Source organism: Chiloscyllium plagiosum, unplaced genomic scaffold, assembly GCF_037043375.1.
Source record: "Chiloscyllium plagiosum isolate Xiang-an unplaced genomic scaffold, Cpla_swu_hap1 HiC_scaffold_15, whole genome shotgun sequence".
In the NCBI taxonomy this organism is placed as follows: Eukaryota; Metazoa; Chordata; class Chondrichthyes; order Orectolobiformes; family Hemiscylliidae; genus Chiloscyllium; species Chiloscyllium plagiosum.
The window spans coordinates 57,479,580-57,506,833 of NW_028270153.1; the positions used below are offsets into that span (position 1 = coordinate 57,479,580).

At 38.0% G+C, this 27,254-nt stretch overlaps 1 protein-coding gene across 4 annotated transcripts in view; it reads left to right on the forward strand.

The window, feature by feature from the left end:
* Nucleotides 1-27,254, forward strand: part of LOC122559948 (solute carrier family 12 member 5-like) — a 1,091,443-nt gene that overhangs the window by 734,683 nt on the left and 329,506 nt on the right. For all 4 annotated transcript variants that reach the window (XM_087994966.1, XM_087994965.1, XM_087994967.1 and 1 more), the window contains exon 2: nucleotides 27,089-27,183. In XM_087994966.1, coding sequence (XP_087851092.1) covers nucleotides 27,089-27,183 — 95 coding nt within the window. The remainder of the gene's footprint in view (nucleotides 1-27,088; nucleotides 27,184-27,254) is intronic.

Below are 27,254 nucleotides of genomic sequence, written 5' to 3' on the forward strand. Positions count from 1 at the left end.
TAACTGCCTCATTCTCTGCTTTACCTTTATTCTGTAATTCATGTGCAAGGACACCAAGATCTCGATATACCGAAGCACTCCAACATTTCTTTCCATTTCGATAATAAATTGCCTTTCTGTTCCTCTGTGACCAAAATGTGTAACCTCACACTTATTCATGTTAAACTTAATCTGCCAAATTGTGGTTCATTCATCTAACCTATCCATGTTAAACTTAATCTGCCAAATTGTGGTTCATTCACCTAACCTATCCATATCAATTTGTACATTTCTTATTTCTTCATTGCAACTTACATTTCTACCTATTTTAGCATCTGCTGCAAATTTGGCTCTAGTACTTTCTATCACTGCACCCAACTCATTAATATCGATTGTAGATAGTTGGTGCCCAAGGACTGAACCCTTTGACACCCCACCGACTGCATCTTTGCAATCAGAAAATGACCCATTTATCCGAACTCCCTGCTTTCTGTTGGTTAATTAATGCTCTCTCCAAGATAAAAAAAAATCTCTAACTCAATGTAATCTTACTTTGCGTATTAATCTTTTGTTTATCAACTTATCAAATGCCTTCTGAAAGTCCAGATATATATACTTCTATAAAATTCCTATTGTCCATTTTGCTAGTTACATCTTCAAAGGACTGTAGAAAATTAATCAAATGCAATTTATATTTCATAAAACCATCCTGATTGATTATGTTTTAGCTTTTCAATGTCCTGTTATTCCTCCCTTAATAATGGATTCTGACAATTCCCAGTGATAGATATTAAACTAATGGCCTGTAATTCCTCCATTCTGTCTCCCTACCTGTTTTCCATAAAAATGTTATATGATCGTTTTTCTAATCCACTGGTGCCTTCCCTACATCCAGGGAGTTTTGTGATATTTTAACCAATCTATACTGCCACTTCCTTTAAGACCATCTGATGTAAGCCATCTGGTCCTGGGATTTTTTTCACTAATGTTGAAGATTGTTTTAAGTTTCTCCCTTTCTGTAACCTCTTCATTCCCTGTTACTATTGGGATGGTACTTGTTTCCTCCATTGTGAAAACTGAGGCAAAATATTGATTGTCTATGTAATTTCAGAGTTCCCCGTTATTAACTTCTCAGTTTCATCTTCCAACGTTGCACCATTCACTTTAGCTACTCTCTTTCCTTTTATGTACATGCAAAATCTTTTGCTACCTATTTTGATATTTTGGTGCTGGTTTTCTTTCATAATTTACCTTTGCTTTTTTTATTACTTTTTTCAGCAACCCTTTGACATTTTAAAATTTCCCAATTTTTCAGTCTGCCTCTGGTCTTTGTAACACGGTATGCCTTAGTTTTTGTCTTTATGTTGTATTTACCTTCCTTAAAACAAAGTAAAACTTTCCTATTTATGTAGAACAACTGTCTTACAATTATGAGTATACATGTGTGCATGCATTGAAGTCAACAAATAGATCTCTATAATAAAAAAAGATGGGGGGGTGATTATGAAACAAAAGTTCTTAAAAGTTCAGTAGACATGGTGCAATTATCATCTGTAGAATCAAACTTAATGCTCAAAAATCAAGTCTAAAAGCCAAAATTAATAACCATATTCAAAGAAATTAAATGTTGAAAACTATCTGTTTTCCCAATAAGCAGGACCTAACGCTATTCTCCTCAACTAGCAACCTCCACATTCGATCAATCTCTGGACAAAGAATTGTCTCCTGCATTCTCTATTATATGTGTTTGTTTGTGATATATTATTGCCTTTAATTTTGCTTTACTCACAAATAGGTCAGAGTAAAACTGCACAGCTCATAAACATCCTCGACCAGGTTAGCTGTACTATTAAAATATCTTGTGCATGTGTACATGTTTCACAACCAAATTCCAGATACTATAATTTTTGTTCACACTTACACGTCAACTTTTAACATTGTAATTGTCTAGGCAAACATTTATAATGGAAATCTGGGATGACTTTATTAATTTAGGGTATAAAAATGCCAATTATTAATCAGCCAGTTTTGAGTCCAAAAGTGTTTTAAGTTCAAGAGAGGAAAATCAGTTTGAGGTTTATAAAGGGACAACCAATTTTAGAGTCCCTACAAAGTTGAAAAATTTGACCTTTGTATGTTCACAGTTAAAAAAAAATGTAACTGCACGTAGTAACCACAACCAGATGAAGTAAAGTATTTGTTTTTAGTCTCTCTGTAAAGGAATATTTGTCAATTGGTCCCATGGGCAACTTTATATGCAATTTACTGGTTTGAAATATAAATCAGCTATTCACATATTGTATTATCAATCTCTCATCAGGTTCATTCATTGAACTGAGGTTGACATTACATTATTCATGGATCATGAAAAGCTATCTCTCAACAGTTCAATCCACTGAGAAAATACATTTTGTTCTTTGTTTTAAGTTGACAATACAAATATATAAAGAATGTAATAGTTCATTATATATCATTTTATCATATTTTTATCTTTTTTTGACTATAAAAAGATTATTTCTTATAGCAGAAAATAAATGCCAATTCACTTTTTTTGCTTGGTTCTTGTGTTATTCTCCATTAGGGTCAGGAAATTCTTGATTGATTTTGGATTGTGATGCTCTCAGGTTTTGCTTTGCCTGAGTGATTTTAATTCTTTGTGTCAGTAAATCAGATGAGACTAAATGAAAGGCACCAGAATAGGCTCAATAAAAGGCAGAATTAGGATTCTTTTCAATCTGATTGGATCTTGATGCAAGCTGAACAGATGCTGTTCAGAGGTGATCTTCCCTGGGATTAAGAGGTTACATTAATGTCAAAGCTCATTAGACTGTGACATTTTAGAATAAATCAAGTATGCATACTAGAAAGTTGGAAGAAGTATGCACAATATTACTTCTCCCATTATCAATGCCTTGACTTGATCAAAGAAATACTAGCTCAGCAATGAGATGCAAGTAATTGTTGACTCCTGATGGGCTATTGGATATATTTTATTCTTGCTTCACACAGTCATACTCTCATGTCTTTTCTTCCGTCCACATTAAAGGCACAACAAATGTATTCTGAACTTAATTAAAAACAAACTCATGTAGGTATGATATAGGATCCTTCCATACACTCACTGCATAGAATAATTAAGAATCACTCAATTTGTGTTTTATCAATAGATGAGGCCGGAGGCAGTCATATCTCAAGTACGCACAGATTCTACTGAGTATAATTGCCATTACATAACAGGAGTGTCCTACAGACTTGCGCTGTTTTACATACAAATCATATTCTAAATTATTCATAGTGCAAAGTGATTGGAGAATGTTTCAAGACTATGATAAACTCATTGTGGGTAAAGAGTTTTTATCCACTTCATTTTCTAAATATGAACCTTGATCTTACAACAGGTTCATGTTGCCTGTCACATTGGACCTTAATCTTACGTTTATTAATTCATGAAATGGAAACATTGCTGGTAACATCATCACTTATTCCCCACTCCTAAGTGACCTTGTGAAGGTGTTAGTAAGCCAGTGTCTAAAACCACTATAGTCCATCTGGACTTACACAGCTAATAGTTATGCAGTGGGTAGTATTGTATAACAGAGAGACCTAAGGTTTCAGGTACATAGTTCCTTGAAAGTGACAATCACAAGTAAATAGGAACAGTTGCAATATTTTAAAGACATTTGACTAGGAAAAATTTAGAGGAATATGGGTCAAACGCAGGCAAGTGGGACTATTTTGGTTTGTGAACTTGGCATAGACGAGTTGGACTAAAGGGTCTGTTTCTTTTCTGTATGACTCAATGGTATTAGGGAGGGTATTCTAGAGCTTTAAAACAATGTCAGGAAAGGAATGTAAATGTGATTTCAATACAGGATTGTGTGCAGCTTGGAGGGAAACTTGCAGGTGGTCATGTTTCTGCATGGCTGCTAATATTATTCTTGTAAGAGATAGAAGTCAAGAGTTTTTAAGGTGCTGATATCACTCCTGTTACTTAATACCAGTTGTACTCTGTAGAAACTGCATGTACTTGAGATATGACTGTCTCCAGCCTCATCTATTAATAAAACACAAGTTGATTGATTCTTAATTATTCTATGCAGTGGGTATAGTATATGGTAAGATCCTATATCATACCTACATGAAGGCTTGGCAAATTGCAATCGTGCATCATATAGATTTTGCACATGATTACCATTATGCACCCAGTTGTTAGGGAATGAAAGTGGTGTTGATCAAGTGGGCTGCTTTACCCATATGGTATCAAAATTCCTGACTGTTATAGAAAAGTTACATTCATTTAACCAATAGACATTATTCCAAACATTACTGAGGTGTACCTTGTAGATTGTTGTCAGACACTGATCAACCAAGAGGTGCTTTACTGCAGAATTCCCATTTTCTGATCTGCTCTTGCAGCTACAACATTTACATTACTCAACCTCACTTTTGCCTGTTCCATTTCTAGCAGGGATTCAGCAATAAGGCTACTGAATATTATGGGTTAGATTCTCCCTCATTATCACACAGTTGTATGGTGTGAATGTAACTTGGCGTTTAAAAGCTGAAGTCAGAATATTGCCCAAATCTTGCTGCATGTGAATGCAACTAAGGAGTTGTGAATGCTACTGGACATTATATGTTAATGTCCTTCCACATACACTTTGATTCAAATGCCTTTAAAAAAATTTTTGATTAAAAGTAAAAGCTATTCACAATCTCTCCCATCATGGCTGAACATGTGAATCATTCTGCCATTATCATCAAACTGGAAACTACCTCTGGTTTAAGTGAGGCATGCTGGAGAACACGCTAGTAAGCAGACCCGGGGGATCTTTAAGTAAGATACCAGCCTAGTGAAGTCACAACATAGAATTGCATTCATGCTCAGCAGTAGAGGCCCACCACCATTTGTGTTTTGATATAGAAGCAGCCAAAGTCTGTGAAGCAACTTCTTCAATAACAGTCTCTATTACCTACCCTGCACAAAGAGGCAACACATTGAAATTGACCAGAGCCATGGGATGGATGAATGTCAATGTCAATATCATTATTGTCAATTCCAGTCAATTTAAATGTAATTAATTTGATGCTGATGTCACATATTGTGATTATGTCTTTGCAGTTGACGAGAAAGGGATGGGGTTAGTGGCAAGTATGTAGAGTTTATCTGAGAGTTAAAGGCAATGGTTTGAGCTGGAAGACATTATGACTTGATTTTATATATGTTGCCTTGTGAATAAATCAATAAAATGTCATACTACAGAGGGTATCATATCAACTTCTACTTAAAAGATTAGCTGTACAGTTCTTTGGACCATCTGACAGCATTGATCACAATATCTGTTAAATAAGACTGATGTGAAACTTCACATGTTGATAACACCTGGTTGACAAACATTACACAGATCATCACTGCTTCTATTATTATAATTTTTATTTACCATTCTTCAGTGAATACAAAAATTGTCATTGGTCAACGCACTGCTTCACTCTTTAGAACTCATTCATTGCTATTAAGGTCACTAAAATGTTGCTAGCAACTGCTCACTTATAAACAGATTGGCTAACATCCAAACTTGCAACAAAGCAACCAGTCAGCAAATTGATGTGCAACACAATTATAAAAAAGTTATTTTACAACTATATGGTTCCTCTTTGGCTCAGAAAATTGTACAATGCTCAATTCTGCTTCAATTCTGAATTAAAATGTTTGTACAATTAGGTCTTCTAGGAACCATTAGCAGGGACATCCAAGCCTGTTTAATGGGCCTGTCATTTCAGAGGCATCTTCAAAACTGAGTATCAGATTGGTTTCAAAGCCCCTGTTAATGGTTCCTAGAAGACCAAATTGTATGAACATTTTCAGTGCTCTGAACCTGAACTAGCTCTGCTGCACATGATTGAATCTATGCTCATCACAACTGGTTATGACTGTCATTTTATTTGCAGCAGACTTGAATTTACTTAAATATTGGAATATCAAATGGCCAAATTGGTCCCAGGTAATTAATCATAGGTGTAAGAGGCTGAACAACTTTTGGGTTGTCAAAGGGATTGTAGAAGTGGTCACATCCTTATCTGTATGGCACCTAGGAAACACTGAATATTCATACTGCAGCATTCAGTTCACAGAAAGTGAAAGGGGAAATGGATGATTGTTCTGTCATGAGACTACCATGAATATGGCCTTCACCATCACACGTTTTAGAGCAGCTGGGCAAATATATATGCAAACAAGTGGCAGAGGAAACAGATGAACACTAGCCCACAAGGGATTGGCCACCCACTTTAGATTGCCAACAGTATGCAGCTTTTTTTATTTCAAAATGAGCATTTACTCTTGCTTTCACACCAGCTGCTGATTGAATGCATTGCGCATTCATGCAGAAATGTTTGTTTAGCTCGACATCAACTGTCTCTTTTGTATTTCAAAATTCGTAAAAATGTATCAATTGCAGGTCTTATGTTGCTCAGAGTGGCAGTTTAACATTAGAATGGTTTTGGAAATCAGTGCATGGCAAATAGGAACTGAGTTTTGGATCTGAAACAAAAGGTGAGGCACATGTTAGCATCATCCCTTTAAAACCTTATTGTGGCCTCGTGTTTAATTTCATTCAACTTGTTGATTTAGATTGCATTTTAATCGAAGTGTTAATCTTAATATGTGTTGCATGAAAATCTCAATGGATGTTGAAAACATTCCCTGCATACGTTTTCACTTTTTGCATTTAAATATAAATAGTGGTCCTGCTTTGAATCAGATAAGTTATGTTAAAGAGGCTTTGGAACCCTTTGTTTTTTGTCATTATGGCTGAAATCACTGAGCTGATGACTGTCCATTTGAAATTATAGATGTTTTTCCTTCAGTTAGCTTTTGATATTATCATCTACTCTTTGAATGAGGCATCAAAATTATGATATGGAGATGCCGATGTTGGACTGGGGTGTACAAAGTTAAAAATCACACAACACCATGTTATAGTCCAACAGGTTTAATCGGAAGCACTAGCTTTCAGAGCGCCACTCCTTCATCACCTGATGAAGGAGCAGGGCTCCGAAAGCTAGTGCTTCCAATTAAACCTGTTGGACTATAACATGGTGTGTGATTTTTAGCATCAAAATTAGGCTCCAATAGTCTTCACATTTGCACATAAAAGATGCCTGCTAGTATTGCAAAAAGACTAAAGGTGTCGTCTAAATGTCTTTGTCAACACCACTGATACTAATTTTATGATTTCTTTCATTAATGCTTGCTGTGGACAAAGTGGGTGCTGCATTTACTCAAAAAGTTTCATTGCCTTTAAAATGTTTTTAGACATTGTGAGGTGATTAAAAGTGCAGTTTGAAACATAAGTCCCTCATTCCTTCCCATCAGCCCTCTCTCCAAAACATGAGTATTGGCTAAAGTGGGCAAATGTTTTAATTAATTATTAAGTATGATGTGTAATTAGTTCATGTGTTATTTCTGAAAGCTAGCTAGTGAAAACTAGAACTGTTGCCAACTGAACACATTTGACATTTATTTGCAGTGTTATAAATATTGCAAGCACACAACCCCTAACCCGACAGCTAAAAGTTTAGTTCACTAAGTCCACTTGTAGCATTTAAAGTGAATTCCTGCCACTGTATATAATTGATTGTAATTAATATACAACCAACAGCCTCATGATTAATGGTAAAACATTAAATTTTTGTTTCTCTTTTACACATGGATGCAGTTCCATAATATTTCCTAAAATAGATTAGATTTAATACAAATCTCCATAATTTTTACCTCCAACAATGAGTCGAGATCTCCGCAATAGAATAACAACACATTGACTAGAACCTGGGGATACTATCTATTTTTGTATCTGTGTGACTTGGTTAAACAGAATTGTTAAGTTAATGTTAAATTTAAGAGGAACATAAGAAATTAGAACAGGAATAGATAATACAGTCCCTTGAGATTGCTCTACTGTTCATTACGATCATAGCTGATCTCCTCATAAGGTCAGAAGTGGCAATGTTCGCTGATGATTGTACAAAATTCAGCACCATTCACAACTCCTGAGATACTGAACCAGTCCATGTTCAAATGCAACAAGATCTGGATAATACCCAGGCTTGGGCTGACAAGTGCCAAGTAACTTTCATATCACACAAATGCTAGGCTATGACCATTACCAATAAAAGATAATCAAATCACTGCCCCTTGACATTCAATGGTGCTGCCGTCACTGAATCCCCCAATATCAGCATCCTGGGTGTTACAATTGATCAGCAACTCAACTGGACTCAACACGTAAACATAGAGGCTACAAGTACAGGTCAGAGGCTAAGAATACTGCAGTGAGTAATTTACCTCCTAACTCTCCAACGCCTGTCCATGATCTCCAAGGCACAAGTCAGGAGTTTGATGGAATATTCCCAGCTTGCCTGGATGAGTGCAGCTCCAACAACACTCAAGAAGCTTGACATTATCCAGGACAAAGCAGCCCACTTGATTGGCACCACAGCCACAAATACCCACTCCCTCCACCAACGATGCTCAGGAGTAGCAGTGTATACTATCTACAATATGCACTGCAGAAATTCACCAAAGATCCTCAGACAGCACCTTCCAAACCCACGACCACTTCCATCTAGAATGACAAGGTTAGTAAACACATAGGAAACCATCACCTGCAAGGTCACCTTCAAGCCCCACTCACCATCCTGACTTGGAAATATATCACTGTCCTTCACTGTTGCTGGGTCAAAATCCTGGAATTCCCTCCCTAAAAACATTGTGGGTCAACCCAGAGAAGGTGAATTGTAGCGGTTCAAGACGGCTGCTTGCCACCATCTTATCAAGGGCAAATAGGGATGGGCAATAAATACTGGCCAACCAGCAACACCCACATGGCACAAGATGAAGGAATAAAAAAACTCCTCATTCCTGCCCACTCCCCAGATCCTTTGATTCACTTGAGGAGAAAGTGAGGTCTGCAGATGCTGGAGATCAGAGCTGAAAATGTGTTGCTGGAAAAGCGCAGCAGGTCAGGCAGTATCCAGGGAACAGGAGAATCGGCGTTTCGGGCATAAGCCCTTCTTCAGGAATGAGGAAAGTTTGTCCAGCAGGCTAAGATAAAAGGTAGGGAGGAGGGACTTGGGGGAGGGGCGTCAGAAATGTGATAGGTGGAAAGAGGTCAAGGTGAGGGTGATAGGTCAGACTGGGGTGGGGGCGGAGAGGTCAGGAAGAAGATTGCAGGTTAGGAAGGCGGTGCTGAATTCGATGGATTTGACTGAGACAAGGTGGGGGGAGGGGAAATGAGGAAACTGGTGAAATCCGAGTTCATCCCTTGTGGTTGCAGGGTTCCTAGGCGGAAGATGAGGCGCTCTTCCTTCTCCCACTCCACCAAGGATATGCAGGTCTTTGGACTCCTCCATCGTCAGACCACAACAACACGACGGTTGGAGGAAGAGCACCTCATCTTCTGCCTAGGAACCCTCCAACCACAAGGGATGAACTCGGATTTCACCAGTTTCCTCATTTCCCCTCCCCCCACCTTGTCTCAGTCAAATCCATCGAATTCAGCACCGCCTTCCTAACCTGCAATCTTCTTCCTGACCTCTCCGCCCCCACCCCAGTCTGATCTATCACCCTCACCTTGACCTCTTCCCACCTATCACATTTCCGACTCCCCTCCCCCAAGTCCCTCCTCCCTACCTTTTATCCTAGCTTGCTGGACAAATGTTCCTCATTCCTGAAGAAGGGCTTATGCCCGAAACGTCGATTCTCCTGTTCCCTGGATGCTGCCTGACCTGCTGCGCTTTTCCAGCAACACATTTTCACCTTTGATTCACTGTCTGTCCTGTGTGGGTGGGGACAGCCATGTGTGGCACGCCAGCCCGTGTTGTGTGGCTGGATAGCCCGGGTGTGTTTCGGGACAGCCCAGGTGTGTGGCAGGACAGCTTGGGTGTGTGACAGGACAGCGCAGGTGTGCGGGGGGACAGCCTGGGTGTTTTGCAGGACAGTCCCTGTGTGTGGTGGGACAGCCCGGATGTGTGGGCGGACAGCCCGGATCTCAATACCTATCTGTCAAGTGTATTCAAAATATTTTCTATTCAAATGAAATCATCCCTCATTCTTCCAAACTCTGTAGAATATAGACACAATTTACTGAGCTTTTTATTACATGGTGGTTCTCCACTAGAGGTAAAAATTTCTCAAACTAATTTCATCTAGACACATTGATACTGTTTAGAGTGATTTGACCTCCATTTTATTGTCTGGCACACTCTTGGCATGAAGGTGAATGCCTTTATAAACCACAGAACTCCATCACCAAAGCAAGCATAAGTGTATTTTGATTTATTGAAGAACTCTCAATAACTCAACCTGTGTTCTCTGCTCTCATCTATCCAAACAATGCAGGATGGTTTACAAATATAGCAGAAGCAAGTATCATGTCATGCTTTATGAGATATTCATAGATCATTCTGACATTTTTAAATTGATTCCTCTGCATTAGTCAGACGTTAATTGCATATTTCTTTCTCATGTCAATTTTTTGACTGAGAATTACAAAAGCTTGATAAAAGTTACAGTCATAGACACTTTGTTTTCAATCCAAATCAGCCATCTTATTCCTAGATGCCTTTTGGATTTTGGTATCTAAGAATGTTAAGAGTAAAATTTAAATTATGTGGTGATACAAATGGGTAGAAATAGATTGGCTACATATTGTATGCCTCAGTGTTTTTTATATCAAAATCAGCTGAAAGGAAAATTGGCAGCAGTGTTTCACATCAGCCTTTCTCTGTGAATTTAACTCCTTTTCTTTCAAAGCTTAATTCACATCTCTTCCTCTTCTTAATTTATATCTCTTCTTCTTAATTCATATCTCTTCTGCTTTATTAATTCATATTAATTCATATCTCTTTTTCTTTAACATCACACTCTCTGTTTCCTTCTTTCCAGCTATGCTTTCCTCTGTCAGCTGAACAGGAAATAAGAAAAAACTGCTCAATATTAACTTGAGCAGAGAAGGGAGTGGTGGATGGGAACTGATTTGGTTTCCATTCAAGGGAAAAGCAACAGACCCTTGGGACACTCTGGTTGAAGTGTAAGTCTAGTGTTGTTGGTTGTCCAAAGTGAAAAGTAAATGTGCACGGCCAGGAAGCTGGAAACTGTTGGTGTTGGATGAGATTCCAAGGGTTGCATATATAATTAGGATGTGGCCTGTCAAGTGGAGGAAAAAAACAATTTGTTCCATGGAGCAATAACAGATTGAAATTATGGAGCAAACAATCCTATGTGTATAACTCAGTCCTTAAACCTATATTCAGGAAAATACAGAACTTGTTTGCTTGTTTTTGAAATTCAGGATGTGGTGGCTTTTTAAGGTCAGAATAATGACAAAATGAAGAAATGGTTGATATAGACTGACTTTTATGAAGTCAGTCAAACACATATTACTCTCTAAAGAGATTATTTTCTGTTACCAAGATACGTCACCAACCTCATAATTTTCACTATTAGGAACGAGTTGAAAAAGCAGTGAAATGTTGTAGGACCAAAAATACAAATAATTAAGGACAATTTTTGTGGGCTTCATTTCCTTGAAGAGTTTGCATTTATATGAAAACAATTATGGTCTTAGGACATTGCAAAGTGCTCCAACAGCAATGAAGCACTCCTGAAGTGTAACTGTGAAAACTCAACAAACATTTTTCCCAAAGCCAGGTCCAACAAACAACAAAGCGATCATGATTGGATCAGCTTATTTTGATTCTGTTGATTTAAGAATAAATGTGAAGCAGTCCACAGAGGGTTTCCCTGCTTTTATTCTAACTGTGTCGTGGCATCTTTAATGTTCAGCTGAGAAAGTGTTTGTGGTCTACGTCTCACCGAAGGACGGGGTCACTGGCAGTACAGCACTTCCTCTGTACTGTATCTAAATTAGCCTGATCTTGTAAAACTCAGAACAGTGTATCCAATGTCAAATGTATTGCTGCTATTCAAATGATATTTACCAAATTCTTTTGACTGCCCTAGAACAACGTTGGAAACCATTTAAAAATGAACAGTCAGGCTTGCCATATTATTCATTTGTGCATGGTAGAAGCTACATTTATTCACAGGGAGAGCCTTGTTTTTTTCAGGCAAAAGGAATATTTACACACATTGAACAATATGAGGTGGAATGGAGACAGACAATGCCTGTTGCATATCCAGAGCAAAACCCTAGCCAATCAGCGTTCACCTGATTTGAATGCAATCAGTTAATAAAGACAGCTAATAGCTCCTGCTATAACTCCATGCTAACTATCTTCAATCAATCAGCACCCTCTTTCCTGCAATATGAATTTGGCATTTCTAAAATTGGTGTTCTTGCATTTTAGTCCTGATGAATGCAAGACAAAAGGTTTTGAGAAGGACAGCCCTTCATCATAGCCTCAGCTGTTGCAGGAATTGAACCTGTACTAATGGCAACATTCTGCATCATAAACTGGCCATCCTGTCAACTGAGCTAACAAATACCAGCATTGTCAGCTATCAAAGGAAAAAGTCAAAATAGTTCAACAGCAAATTAATATTATTGTCAACATGCCATAACTACAAGCTACTCAGAAATCTACACGACAGATATAGACTTTCTCTAAAAATAGAAATGGTACTGATCCCTTTTTAACTGCTTTTAAGAGGATGTGCTAATTCTGACATATTCACAGTCATCTTTCCTCTATTTTTTAAGTTTAATGCGTATGTGCTATATTTTAGATGCTACTAACAGATAGTGACAGAAGAGGTAGTTTTAGCTGTCTAGAATCTTCCAAACCATTGGAGACTCAAATACCCAGTGCTTTTTGTTCTATTTCCTGTATGAATAATTGCAGCCTTTTGTTGCAGTCTACAGCACAGTCAGAAAGTGATGAAATCCTCTGCAATAAAATGGTTACCACTTTTAAGTCTCTCAAGGAGGGTGAATCATAGATTATAACTGCTCCCAATGAGGAAGAAATTGGAAACTTGAATATATTGGGACAAGAGGGAGCAACAAAATGTGTAAATCATCCAATGTTCCTAAATTTTTGACTAAAAATTGTTTATAAGGAATAAATTGATATCAATTATGGACATTGTCCTGAAATAGGAAATGGTAATATCGGAGAGCTTAGGAATTAAATGCAAAAAATTACAGTTTTGTGAAATTACGTCATTGAAAGTAATTGATTGATAAAAGTAATGATCTCCATAAGGGGTTGCATTAGAATGAGGAATGGGTTGAAGAGTCCAGTTTGAAGCCTTTTAATCCTATCTCTCTTAAAATATAGCTCCCTGCTGGGAAATTACATTTGAAAATAATGGTTTTGAAAAGAGAACAAATGATGAATTCCGTAATATATTTAAACATGGTTACAGTGGGTGAAAATACCTTGTGTGTTAATTGTGCATTAGTGGTGTTTTAATGTGCAGGAATCAGCCAGCATTAGCATCTGTTGCGAATCATCATATTTCTGTCCATGCTTCAAAAATTTCCTCCCAGATCAAATCTGTTTATTGTACATTAATGCACTTAACAGTTTTTTTTTGACTCAGTATGTTCCTGTTAAAGATGAAGAAGTGAAATTCAACTCAAGCTTGTCTTCCAGCATACACTGCATAATTAAGCTTGCAATGTTGGCAGAGGTTCAGAATGGAAGAAAGCAGAAGACATTCTGAAAAATGTCTGAACTGTGTCAGCAATATCAACAAGTCTCATTCAGCAGTATGGTTAGGGGTCCTGCAAGGCCATGGGTGGAGATCACAGGATCAAAGGTGACATGTTTATCACTGGGAGCTAAATTGTGTCAACTTTCTGGTAAAGCACTGAGTATCAGCTCATAGTGAAGCCTTCTCCTAGTATGAGATCTATAACCAAAAATAATAGTGGAACAGTGTTGCAATCACGATGAAAACTTATCTCCATTGAATCCTTTTAAGTAATGGTCAGGCGTTTGGCAAGGTTTCAATATTAAGTCATTATGCTAGTGAAAAAAATCAGCAGCAGTGGAGACTGACAATATTTTCCAATAGATTGGCTTTCCAGGTTACAATATAGCCTTGGCAGCATCCTTATTGATTTGAAAATGGAGAACAGCAAATATAGGTCCAATAAAAACAAACACATTCAGGGCCTAGTGTTGAGTGAAACAGACAGGAAACTGTTTTCCTCCCCTGGATCCATGAACTGTGAATCAGACCAACTTGTCACAAAGCACCTGGGACAAGGCCAGTTGGGTAGAACATTTCATGCTCCCAACTGTCTGAGAAAGATTACAAAGAAAGCAAGTAAGGTTTAATATGTCTTGAGAAAAGAGCAGGATAGCCCAAAGCACTTTATTGACAATGAAATACCTTTTTGAAATATAGTCAATGTTATAATATAGGAAATGCAACAACCAGCTATCATGCATCATCTGCTACAGACAGCAATAAGATAAATGAACAGATTATCTCATATTATTCCCATATCTTCCATCTTTTATAAACTTTGGCTCAGCCAAATCTCCATTATACAGTACATATCTTAATTTGCATCAAGGCTTGCTCACCATTATCCCTGTGCTTCTTGATCTGTACTGGCCTTCTAATAATCCCTTAGTTAGTCCTCCTTGTTTTCCAATCCATCCTCATCACGATCCTGTCTCTGTAACCTCCACCGACCATGTGACTTTAAGAAACATATGCACTCCTCTAATTCCAGCCTTTCTTGCATATGCCTGATTTTTATCCCTCCACAAAAACTGCCATGCTTTCAGATGCTAAGATCTCATTTTCTGAATTTTCTCTTCAAAACCTTCTCCTGCCTTAAGATGCCACACATAGCCTCTCTTACCTATTTTAATGTGTACCTATCTGGCACAAGTGCAAATGTTTGTCTGATCACAATCCTGTGAAGCACCAAGCGATGCTTTTATTGGAAATGCAAGTTGTTAATGATTGAGGAATGCATTTTATTCACAAGTAATGTTCATGCTAAGCAATGTACATGTACAGTCATGTGGGAAGTTGGGATATACTGGTTAGGTCTTGTTTTATTCTAAAGCCCGTCTAATGCCATCAAGAAGAATATTTTAAAGCTGCAATGGATTGGAAAAAACTAGCATCATACGAAATTTACATTTCACAGTGAACATTATTCAGCTAATTGGGAAGATGTCTCCTGATCTTTTACGTGTTATGCTTTAGATCACTTTTCATCCATCCAAGAGGTTTAACATTTCATTTAAAAGACTTCATTCCATTTGAATCTTACACTTTGCCAATGACTCATTCCATTATTGTCCCAATATTATACATAGTGTGTAACATTTTATTGTAGCTGTGCTCTATTTGGTCCATTATTGAAGCTAATGTCCACTTGACTGTTTTTGACAGGGCCCAATTGTAAGTAAGAGGTTTTCAGCTAAAATGGGCAGACATTAGGGAATGCTGGAATTGACAGAACTTAAGTTGCTCAGTAAAGACAACAACAATTTCTATTTGTATGTTAAACATAAAACCCTCAACATAGGAAAATGTTCCAACCTGCTTCAATGTGCATTACCAAACAAAATATGGCACTGAGCCACACATCGAGATAATTGGATGAGTGCTGGAAAGCTTTGTCAAAGAGTTGGAGTTTGAGAATGGTCTTGAAAGAGGAAGGACAGATGTGGCAGAGTGAGGGGAGGAGTTTGTGAAGGTATCTAGAGCTTCAACACTGAGTGGTGTTGACATTAATTGTAGAGAATGAGGAGTTAGAGGTAAAAACAGAAAATGCTGGAGAAACCCAGCTGGTCTGGGTCTATCTGTGGAAAGAGAAACAGAGTTTTGTTTGAGTCCAATCATTCCATCTCAGAACTGGTGGAAGTGGGCTGTGCTGGGTTCTGGGACTCTGAGGTGGGAAGTTGTTAAGGGGAGACCTCCAGAGAAGATGAAGTCCTGGAAATAAAACCCTGATGTTCAGTGATAGTGTAATGGTCCAGAGGGATATAAGACGAAGTGTATGAAAAGTTGGTGCCAAGCCAAGTGTGAGATAATGCATTTTGGGAGTCCAGTGCAAGAGGAAAGTAAATACTAACTGCAGGACCTTTAGGAACATTGATATGCAGAGGGATATTGGATTTCAAGACCATAGCTCCCAGAAAGTGGCAACATATGTGGATAAGGTGGTTAAAAAGGTGTATGGCATGCTTGCCTTCATCACTCAGGGTATTCAGTTGAAACGTTGGCAAGTCATATTGCATCTGTATAAGACTTTAGTTAGGTCACATTTGGAGTCTTGTGTGCAGATCTGGTCACCACACTAAAGGAAAGATGGAAGGAAGCTTTGGAGAGGTTGCAGGAAAGATTTACCAGGATGTTGCCCTGACTGGCCTGTATTAGCCATAAGGAGAGGTTAGCTAAACTTGGCTTGTTTTTGCTAAAACACTGGAGGCAGAAGGCCAATCTAATAGAAGTGTGTACAATTATGAGAGACATGGATAGGGTGAATAGTCTTTTTCCCAGGATGGAAATGTCAAACAATAGGGGACATAGGTTTAAGGTGAGAGGGAAAAAATTTAAAGAAATTATGAGGATTTTTTTTTCCCTACAGAGGATAGTAGGTGCCTGGAGCATAATGCTCGGGGAGCTGGGAGAAGCGGATATGACAGGAAAGTTTAAGATGAATTTAGACAGACACATGAACAGACAGGGAATAGAGGGATACAGACATGCACAGGCAGATGAGATTAGTTTAGATTGGCATAATGTTTGGCATATTTCTTTGGAATAAAATGTTCCGAAAATGTGTTCTGAAGAAGGGATAATGGACTGGAAATGTTAACTCTGCTTCTTTCTCCACAGATGCTGCTCGACCTGCTGAGTTTCTCAAGCACTTTGTGTTTTTTTTTCCTGTGGGCAATAAACGTGCAATATTTTACTTTTATTTGTGGGTCCAATGGAGAGACTGATTGTGACTGCAGAGAAGGAAGAAAAGGAGATACGTTAACAGAGGAAAGCAAGCATTAGAAATACAATCTAACAGATTATCTGAAGACTGAAAGATTCCCGTTTCCTCCTTTATCAGAATAGTACATGTCCCTGGCACTTTGACATCAGAAATGTTGCATTTCTTTAAACTATTTTTTAGCTAAAAATAACACTGCAAGCCATCCCTGTGATCTTGATAACAGCTTTTACTGTTAATGATACCAGGGCGATATTCTCGAATGCAGCTCTTGAGTAAAAGGTTACTAGTTGAAGCAGTATCAGAGTACATTTCCAACAGTGAGCCAGCAGAGGATAATTTGATTACTGTATTAGATTGTCAACTCTATGCTTGAAGTTACTCAGAGGGAGGCAGTCAGTAATAGGTCACTAGCCTGCAAACTGTCACAGAGCCAATTGCACAATGAATGAGCTAAACCATTTCTTGTTCATGCATTCAGCTAAAGGTGTTTGAAACATGCACTCATAAGGCAAGATCTCTGCAATAGTATGTGTAGGATCTGTAGTTGTTTTAATGGTAGCAATTAATTTAGCCTTATTACAGAATAGATTGTCAATCCAGAAAAATTGATTTGTTCCTTGGATGTAAGCAATGACAGTGATGCAATATATAGATGTCTGGATGTGATGAAATGTGTGTTCTCACATCCACAAGCTCCCCTATCCCCATCATGAATTCAGACATCCTCTCCAGAGAAATGAGAAACTAAAATAGTCATCCCTTTCTTTATGCAATGAGTGCCAGAACAGCTTAATCTCCATACTACCTGTTAGCTCACCAGTTGTCTCTCTCTAATGAGAGTGCAGCCCTTCAGTCCAGGAAGACCATGGCAATTTTAACTTTACATATGTTACAACTAACCCCCGGGATGGAATTGTCCCCTCCCTTTTGTGATATGAACAAAAGTTGGAAAATACAAAAAATTTAAAATCCAAAGCTCAATGTTGAGAAATTTTGCAATTTTCTCAACACTTCAACGACAATGTCAGATCTCGCAATTCAGCAGCAGCACCCTTTACATTTGTATCTCATTAAAGTTCAAACGCCTTATTTTCACTGCAGTTCTAGTCCTGTCCTTTCTCAAGAAACTAAAGAATACAGGTTGCCAATGTGAAAATCAGAGGCTACCTGGCAACTGCAATCCATTGAATGCTTATTCCAGTCATCAACAAACTATTTCTTCATGACAATGTCCCTGCCTGCTCCATGATCTACCATGATCTACCATCCTTAGTCCATGTAAGTCAACATCACTGGTCATATCGCATCATAGTGCCTGTCCTGAGATCACCACAGACACCATTTCAGCCCTTCAACATTATATCTTAGAGCTCAGGGATACTGTCAGCTTACAGGCTTCTGCCAGGTTTCTTAGTGTGCAGGGACATGCACACATCTTATGCATCCATAGTGGATGCATGCTATGGCTTTTGCTTTCTTAGTGCTGATTTGTTTTGTGCTTAGTTATTCAGGCTGTCAGCCTTTGTGTACACCTCACAGCTTTCCTGGCACACACTGGCTGCCAGCCTCTGAGTGGGTCACATCCCTGTATTAACACAAAGTATTCTGGGTCATTTATAGGCTGCTAGCCACAGTGGCTTGTATTGCTTTTTCGAACAGGGAGTCAGAGTTTGTGACAATGGAGTGCACAGAACAGACAAAGGGATGGACTTGTCACTGTGTGGCACCGTTCTAGATCAATGTCACTATTATAGCACGTTGCAGCAGTTTGTGCAGCAAACATACTTCAACTGACGTGAGCAAAAGGCTGTATGTACATCTGAGCAGGGAGCAGTGTGTTGCACTGGTGATTGGAGCAGATCTGAGTGAAAGGGGCTGATGCTCAGTCATGGAGTGCTGCCACAGTCAGTCAAGGGGCTTAGTTGATTTCAGTTCAGTGGGTTGGCCGTGGCACTTGGTCCTACCAGAGTCCAAGGACTAGGCCACAGTCAGTCCTCAGTATCAAGTGCAACCATTTTGGGGTTTAAGGTCTGTAGATCCATCAATCCAGGAGGCAATGTGACAAAGGGTCAGATTGATTGTGTGGATAGGAGAGCAGTTTGCGGTAATGCAAGAGCAGGAAAGGCACTGAGGTGTCCTCAGTGAGCGATTCAGAAACAGTGGGCAGAAGGGGGCGAGTAGTTTTTGGAGAATGAATCATTAAAAGGAAATGCAACATGTAATAGTGAGATTTGTCATCCATGAGCCTTGGTGGGAGGTGTGTGCAGTGGCTGAGTTAGAGTGAGTGGTGGTTTTGTAAGTGGTTTTGTAGCAGATAAACAGTGACAGTAACCCTGGAGGAACACAAAGGATCACTGCCATTTGTCCCTGGACATCTGGGTATCTCTTTTCACCCTGAACGCAGCACTGACACAGTTAACCATTTGGGCCAGGCTGGATTGGTCTGATAATGTGGTCTTCTGTAGCAGTGCACAAAAAAGAAGGACAGCCCTCCTCTCTATCAGTATCTCCACATTTCTTTCTGCTAAAGCCAACAGTCAATAAGCCTGTAAAGGCCATGCCCTCAGTGACAATGGTTGAGTTTTACAGTGTGAGGGGTAATTTCTGGCTTGTAGCATCTAAAGTGGTGTGCAGCAGTATGGCACCAGTATGAACACTGGATGATCCCATCAGTGACATGCACTTCCGCCTCTGTCACCACATGATTCCACAACATGGGTGCCAAAGAGCCTGGCTGCATAACTCATGAGATAAAGAGCAGAAGGTTGCATGAGAAGAGTCACTCTAAGCCATGGCGTAATGAGCCCCATTAATCTTTAACTAAAATAGGAAAGTTCCGCCCATGTGTTCAATTATATTAGTCCCTGTGCCCATTTTTTGGATTCAGTCTCCATCAACATCCAGCACCAACATGCCAGATCTTAATGGGAAAACTGAAGAATTTTTGTTTTCAATTTTGTATGTAGAAAGAAAGTTGGCAAGAGACTTTCTGCCTCAAACTACCAAGGTGGTTTTAACCATACAGTATAAATGCCAAAGCAACTAGATCGAAGAATTCCAATGGCTCAGGTACAATTTTGTTGCCAATGATATCCTCTGTAATTATTCTTTTTTCTCTCCTAAGAGAATTAATTTCCAAACAATTATAAATCCAAGAGGATAAATTGTTTTGAACCCAAATGCAACTCAGGCCTGTACAATAAATACTCTGACAATTTTGTTTGTTAGATGATATTAATAATTCTGGAAGGGTTAGTTATGAAGTGTTAGAAGTATGAAGGTAGAGATTTAAATGGAAGAGATCTGATAGTCCTGGAAGTTTGAATCTTTTACCTTCTTTATGTAAGCTACAGATATCCACTTACATCTAAAATGTTATTACATATGTTGATAATAGCAACTTTTGCACTACTCACTCTTGAAATTTCTTTCTTGCTGTTCTTTGTGGGGAACCTGACCTCTTGTTGCAGGTTTAAAAATAGCTCCCAAGTTCCATTCAACCACCTGAGCAATGTTGAAAATTGGTAACAAATAACAAATGTTCCAGCAGTAATTGGTTCGACCGTTTGCAAAGGTGTATCAGGGTGCTGCACATGAGCAGGCTTGAGTGTGCTGTGCTGCGCTGCTCCAAATTATGAACTGAATACAGACAGGATGAAATCAAGGCAAGTGTCATGACAGAAAGGTAACCTAGGCCAGTCCGTTAGCAACAGTAGCCTTAATACTTGTGAAGACTAGATAGAGATGTTTATCCAACAGGAGGACCAAGATTTGCAAACTGCAGATGGTGCAATAACTGGATGTGTAGCTGATCAATTCCATTGAATGCAATGCCAGGGAGCAGCTGGTTGAGTGGGGACGCTTAAATGGAATTAGCTACAGTGGATGGGATCAGATGCTTTATGCTGAAGATGTAATAGAACAGATACCTTACACCTCATTTGCACTGGTGACTGCAGCAGATCTGAATCTGTGTTTGCCGACAGTTTTGATTGTCGTGTAATGTAGTCGAATTGTGTGTGCTAAATTAGTCTTACTCCAAAATGAGTCCCAGATTTGGGTAAGTTTTGTATCATGTGCAATTTAAACTTCCTCTTGATTCAGTGAGATATGTTGATGTTATTCCACCTGCACATTAAGAAGTGTGTTTGTGCTGAGAAAGATTGTAACACAAATATAGGGTCAATGCGTCAACTGCAGAGCATGTGAGAACAATAATATTTAAAGTCATATATGTAATCGATAGAATAAGCTAAGCAGCAGCTCTGAACTGAGTGTCTCACATTCAACTTTGAACCTGGATCAAGAGATCAAAAAGGCTGCTCATATGTACTCGCTCATTGGAATACTGCATTGCGTCCTGGCACTCCATCACTAGTGTTCGATCTCATCTGGGATACTGTGCAGTGAAAAGGGGGCCCAGCCTTTCCCTGTGGGAAGAGGAAAAGAAAGTGATCAGGCATAATACTTGAAGATATTTTCAAATCAGCCTGATTAGAGATAATACTACACACCTCTGGAGTGGGTGGGTCTTGAACCCAAACCTCCTGGCCCAGAGATAGGCACACTTCCACTACACCACAACCACTTACATTCTTGGAATATATTTATTTCAATAACAGCCAGTGAAAACACCATTTAATCATAATAAATAGGCTATTAAATGTAAGCTACAAGTAGAAGTTTTATTTAAACTAGCTGCCTAACTAGTTTTGTGTGTGAAAATAATCATGCAAACATCAGTGAACAGCCATAGCTATGTTCCTCACAGTGCTCCAATAAAGACGAAAATATGAAACGTACTTGGATTAACAATACTCAAGGACTCAATGTCTGGGATTCTGCCACTGCAAGTAATAAATCAGTATGCTGAAAAATACATTAGCCTTCAAAAGGAGCTTTCCAGGTGTATAGTATTTCCCACTGGTACGTATTTAGTTTGCCTGCTCCTCAAGTTTACAGGACACAAGTGAATAAGCCTTCTTACCACTGTCAATCCATCATCAATATATGGTCTGGATTCACCCCCTCTTCTTTGGATCCCCATGCATTGTAACAGGAAAGGCATTAAAATATTAACAAAAGCAATAAAGTATTACCAAAATAAAAGAATAAACGTAAGAGTTGGGAAGTAAGATCAATACTATCAGTCGGTTTAGTTCATAGCAATTTATTTAGGAGCTCTGTATGCCCATTTGGCAGTGAAGGTCAAAACGGTAATGGGCTCAAACAGATTTGTGAAGCAGAATGCAGAGCTCTTCTGACGATTAATACAATCATTTATGATGACAGTGAATCAATATGTCCCAACCTGTACTACATAGGCTGCATTGTGTGTACTCACCCTGACGAGGGAAGATTAAATAAGAAGATATTTAATATACCTTTAAAAAAACATAATTACTTGCATTAGCCCAGTAAAACTGAATGCCTGCATTTTTCACTTGCATGTTGATTTATTAAAACCATTGCAAGTCAAAATGGAGACTGTGAGTAAATATCAATCTGATTCATACTTCAGTCAGCACCCTTCACCATTGCTGAACTAGGTTAGTTTATCAAGTAGCTCATAAGATGTGTACTTTTTAATCAGTGGCAGAAAAACCAATGGTAATAGGGATCCTGCTAGAAATTGTGTGTTTCCTAGATCCCAGTTTGTCTTTCAAATCACAATAAAAGTGATCCAACCTGTAGCTTAAGCATTTTATCCTAAAATAAGCAACTATTTACCCATTTTATCTATAACATCAGGTTATTTATTGGCCAGAATTTGTTCTCCTTGCTTAAGGGTAAAGTTCAACAAAAAGAAGATTTGGATTCCTAGGTTGGATGGTTAGCAATTAAGTTACAACTAATCTGACAACATCACACAGTCTTTGGGGGGAATCACTTGCATTCTGCACAAGTTGCACAATGGAAGCAAATTTCTCAGAGTCTTCCTTTGTTATATCTGATCTAATAATGTAAACTGTACCTATTGCAATCATGCAATAAACCATCTTGTCATCTAAGACAAGGGCTCCTTTTGTTTAGTCTCACCAGTGAGTTTAATTACCTAAAGAAAGATCAATTCATGGCAGTGAACTAACTAGAGTACCACATGCTGGTGGTGATAATACTGAAAATAACCAGTTTCAAAGATTTTATCTTGGATACTAAAATCTTTAAGTACCAGAGGAGTTTATTCAGGAGTCTCTATACTTGTGTCTTTGAAGAAGCTCTTGATGCTTTCCAGTCTAAAGTCAAAACTTTGTGGTGCAATGAACAGAATATACCTAGCATGGGTCATGAAATATTAAGATCACTGATCATTCTGTGGGACTCAGTCTCAACTCAAGCAGGAATCCATAGTTTCTCTATCAAATTACATTTTTAACAGAATTATTTTTAACAATATGAAGCATATATTTGTTAATATTATACACTAGCAATATATTGTTCTATATCAACTTTTCCATTTTTCCAAAGTTTCCTGCCGCTTTAAACCATGTCTTCGCGACTTATTCTTCCTGTGCCATATTCTATAAAGTTGCACATAATGTACAAGGCTTTTATACAGGCAACCAACTTATCTGAGAGGCTAATACAATGCTGAGCAATATTCTGTGTAATATTATGAATACTCAACCATCTGCAAGGCATGTTGTCATATTGAGATTGAGAGTAGCAGTAGCGCCAGCTACAGGACAGGAGATTAATAGCTGACAAAACAGAGGCAGGTATTGGATTGATCAAAACAGAGGTGTACAACACCTGGTGTTAGCCTATTTACTGCAAAATGAGCATCTTTTCCATATAATGACTTTGCCCTGTTACAGCTATTCACGTTTGTAAACAGATCTCAGGGATTGTCTACCTTTAAATCAAAAATGAAGGATAAAGTGGCAAAACTTTCAAATTGTCAGTCCCATAAGTGGCAGAGAAATCAGCTCAGGGTTTGCAGGGGGAGGAAGTGGAATATATCAGCATCAGTAGATGGTTGCTGCTTTTTCAACATGATTTGCAAATTTAAAGCTTCTAAAACCGAGAGCCAAAACTGTAGTTTTTCTGATTAGGAAGCAAATCTTCAAGTCAATTTTCAACAGAAACTACATTTACATCAACGGTTGTATTGATAATAATCTTCCTGCTTTCCATTGTATACATGGTAATTAATACTGAAAAGAATCTACTGAAATACCTTGCATTTCTTATTTATATTTTAAACCTGAAGTTGCAAGAAGAGATACTGTAACAAGCAATATTGCACTCAAAGCTAATTTGTGGTGCCTGAAACAAAAGTTAGCAAAGAGTTTTCAACATTGGAGGGCAAGAATATTTCATCCACTACATTTATATATCTAACAGTTTTATTTTAAGGCAGATGTACATGTTATATCCAAAAACCTTAGGTTTCACTCACATTTGTTCAGATTCAATTGCACTGTTCCATACAATAGAAATGAAATAATTACTACCGACATTGCTGCACCACACTTCACAATCATTTATGAATGGTAGGTTATTACTCATTCAGGGCATTGTCACTATGAGTTTAGCATTAAGGTAGATTCTGACCTGAGGAGTTAAAAATTATGTAATCCTACATTCACATCTCTTAAAACTTTCATCATTGTTAATTTGCGATAACAAATCTCAATACCTGAAGATGTGAAAAATATTCATCTTTTATGAACCTAGAATAACCCTGCTCCAAATTTATTGGACTGCTACAATTTCTGTCAACTTCAACAGAGTAAAAGGAAACGTAGAATGGTCATACTATTGGGAAACACCTTAACTTCAGAACATAAAATTCCTTCAGTTCATTATAGGTATGGCTTTTCAACAAATAAAAATGTGCATTAAGACTTGGAATTGGTGTTAACCCCAATAAAAGTGTAAAAAAGGCATGTAAGGTTAATTTAAACAAAAAAAATCTTGAAGCTGAAAAAAAAGTTGCAAAATTGAGATGTTATAAATCCCAAGTTATCCTAATGCTAAAACTTTATACATCTAAAGCATTCCTTGAACTGAGAACACTTATCATTGGTTATCTATGGAAGATTACATAGACCAGAGAAACATTATATGCTCTGTTAAAGCACTGTTAGCATCACTTTATGAATGATTGTGTACAGATTGTTATTAATAAGGATTCCAAAATTGACATTTGGAATTTTATTTTTACTTTTCCATGAAATTTAGGTGTACAAAAGGGATGCCTGAGCGTGTAATTTATTTCCTCAATGAGATGTATCAAGTTTCATTTTAAGCTTTTGCTACAAGGTCATCCCTTCTTTCATGCTTCATTCCCCTTCAAAACATTCACTGGAAGGAAACGGTTTGTGATTCTAATGATTATTTAGTGGAGTGTTTAAATTGACTACACATGAGACCCACGGTTCTGTTGTATTCCATTTTTGAATTTGAATTGAATCTTTCACTCTTACCAAATTAAGTATATTGATTTATGATGTTAAATGCAAAAGTGTTCATCCTTTTGAAAAATACACTGACTTTTTTACAAGTCCATTCCTATGTCTCCTCATCTCAGCACAAACATGACACCAAATAACAATTAACACAGGCCACAATATTTGTATAAAATTGCAGACTGCCTGAGATTATGGCCATAACTAATACCAAATATCAAGGTCTCCACAGTGAACCAAATAAGCATGCACATTGAACAACAGGATTCAGTCATTATATCAGGTCTGTGTTCACTAAGGTTTTCTGGATAATGATGGAACAAGTGATTCAGCAGCATAATTTGTAGATATGTCAGCTCTTTTGTGAAACATTAAATGTAGTGCAAGTCACAGAAAGCTCAGAGAATCGAATATAACTGAATATTCTAACATTTTCTTTTAATAAGTGATAGCTGAAATTCGTCTTTGTCAGCAGTGTGAAATATTCAAAGGGAAAATCTGCATCAATTTTTGCCCTTCTCCTAATTTTCTTCACTGTTGATTTTAATTTAAAATAAAAGCAGTCATGGTGTACAATGATCTGGGGATTAGGTGTGGATATGTTCTGTGCTTTCACAAAAACAGTTGCAGTGAGTGTAATCTTCCACCCCTGTGGTTCCTAATCATGGCCTTATATTTATTTTAACATGTGATTCATAACAGTGCAGGACACCACTTGGATAATCACTACAAGTGATGCACAATGCTATGATGATGCCTTGTGTTACAATGTAAATTCTTACTATATGGATCAGTTTCCACATGTGCTTTCCTCTCCACCACCATTCCTGACCTGCTTCCAAACTGTCTGACAGCCAGTCAAATATGAGTAAAAAAACTTTTTCTAATTAAATAATTGGAAGACTGAAGGACATCTGTTTTGCTCTTTCTAAACTGGACACTTTGCACCTTGTCGGTCCTGTATAACACTGAGTTGAGTTTCAAATTTCGCATGAAGCATATAACCACAATTTGAAATCATGCATTATCATCTACTTCCAGTCCTACTTCACTCCTCCATCTGTGAAACACTCGACAATCCCAACATCACATTTATTTGATGACACCCTAAGCTGAAAATGGTACATGAAGCAATTAATTCCAAATTCTACTGCTCATATTATTCCCTCTCATGCTCAGTTTGCAGATTGCCTGTGTACCCATTTGTGTCCATCAGATTTCCATTTGCAAGCCAATTTAACTTCAAAATCTTAACCCCAATCTATTCTCAAATAATTCATCATGTGTAGCTCCTTCCACTCCTGAATCTCAGATTAAACCATTCACTGTTCTGAACCTGGCATACTTCCTTTTCCCCTGTTTAACTATTGATAACAGAAGCTTCACGTGTCATGATCCAATTTTGAAGAATTCTCTTCCAAATCCTTCATCCTTCATTGTATCTCATAGTTTTACTAAATTTGACTTAATCTACCTCAGGTTTCTATATGTTCAATTCCATTCCCAGCATGGTTTTTAAAAGGGGCCCTTTGATCCGAACATTGCAAAGTACTTAGGATGAGTTTCCATTTTAAAACCACAAAATTATTGTTATGGCTATCAACCTTTTGGAATGTAGTTTGAGGTGAGTGTATGAGACTCACTTGCAGTCATTATATACATACAAGCAATGTGGATTAGAAGTTCATATGTGTGTAGCTTATTTTCCTTTCTCCTGAACACATTTTTGTTTTGCTTGTGTCTGTACAGGAGATGGAAACCCCAAGGAGAGCAGTCCCTTCATTAATAGCACAGAGGTTGAGAAAGGAAAAGAGTATGATGGAAAAAACATGGCTCTTTTTGAGGTAATGTAAAACAATTTATAACAAGCACCAATTTCCATTCATCTAGCTGAGTTGTTCTGACTCTAATTTCA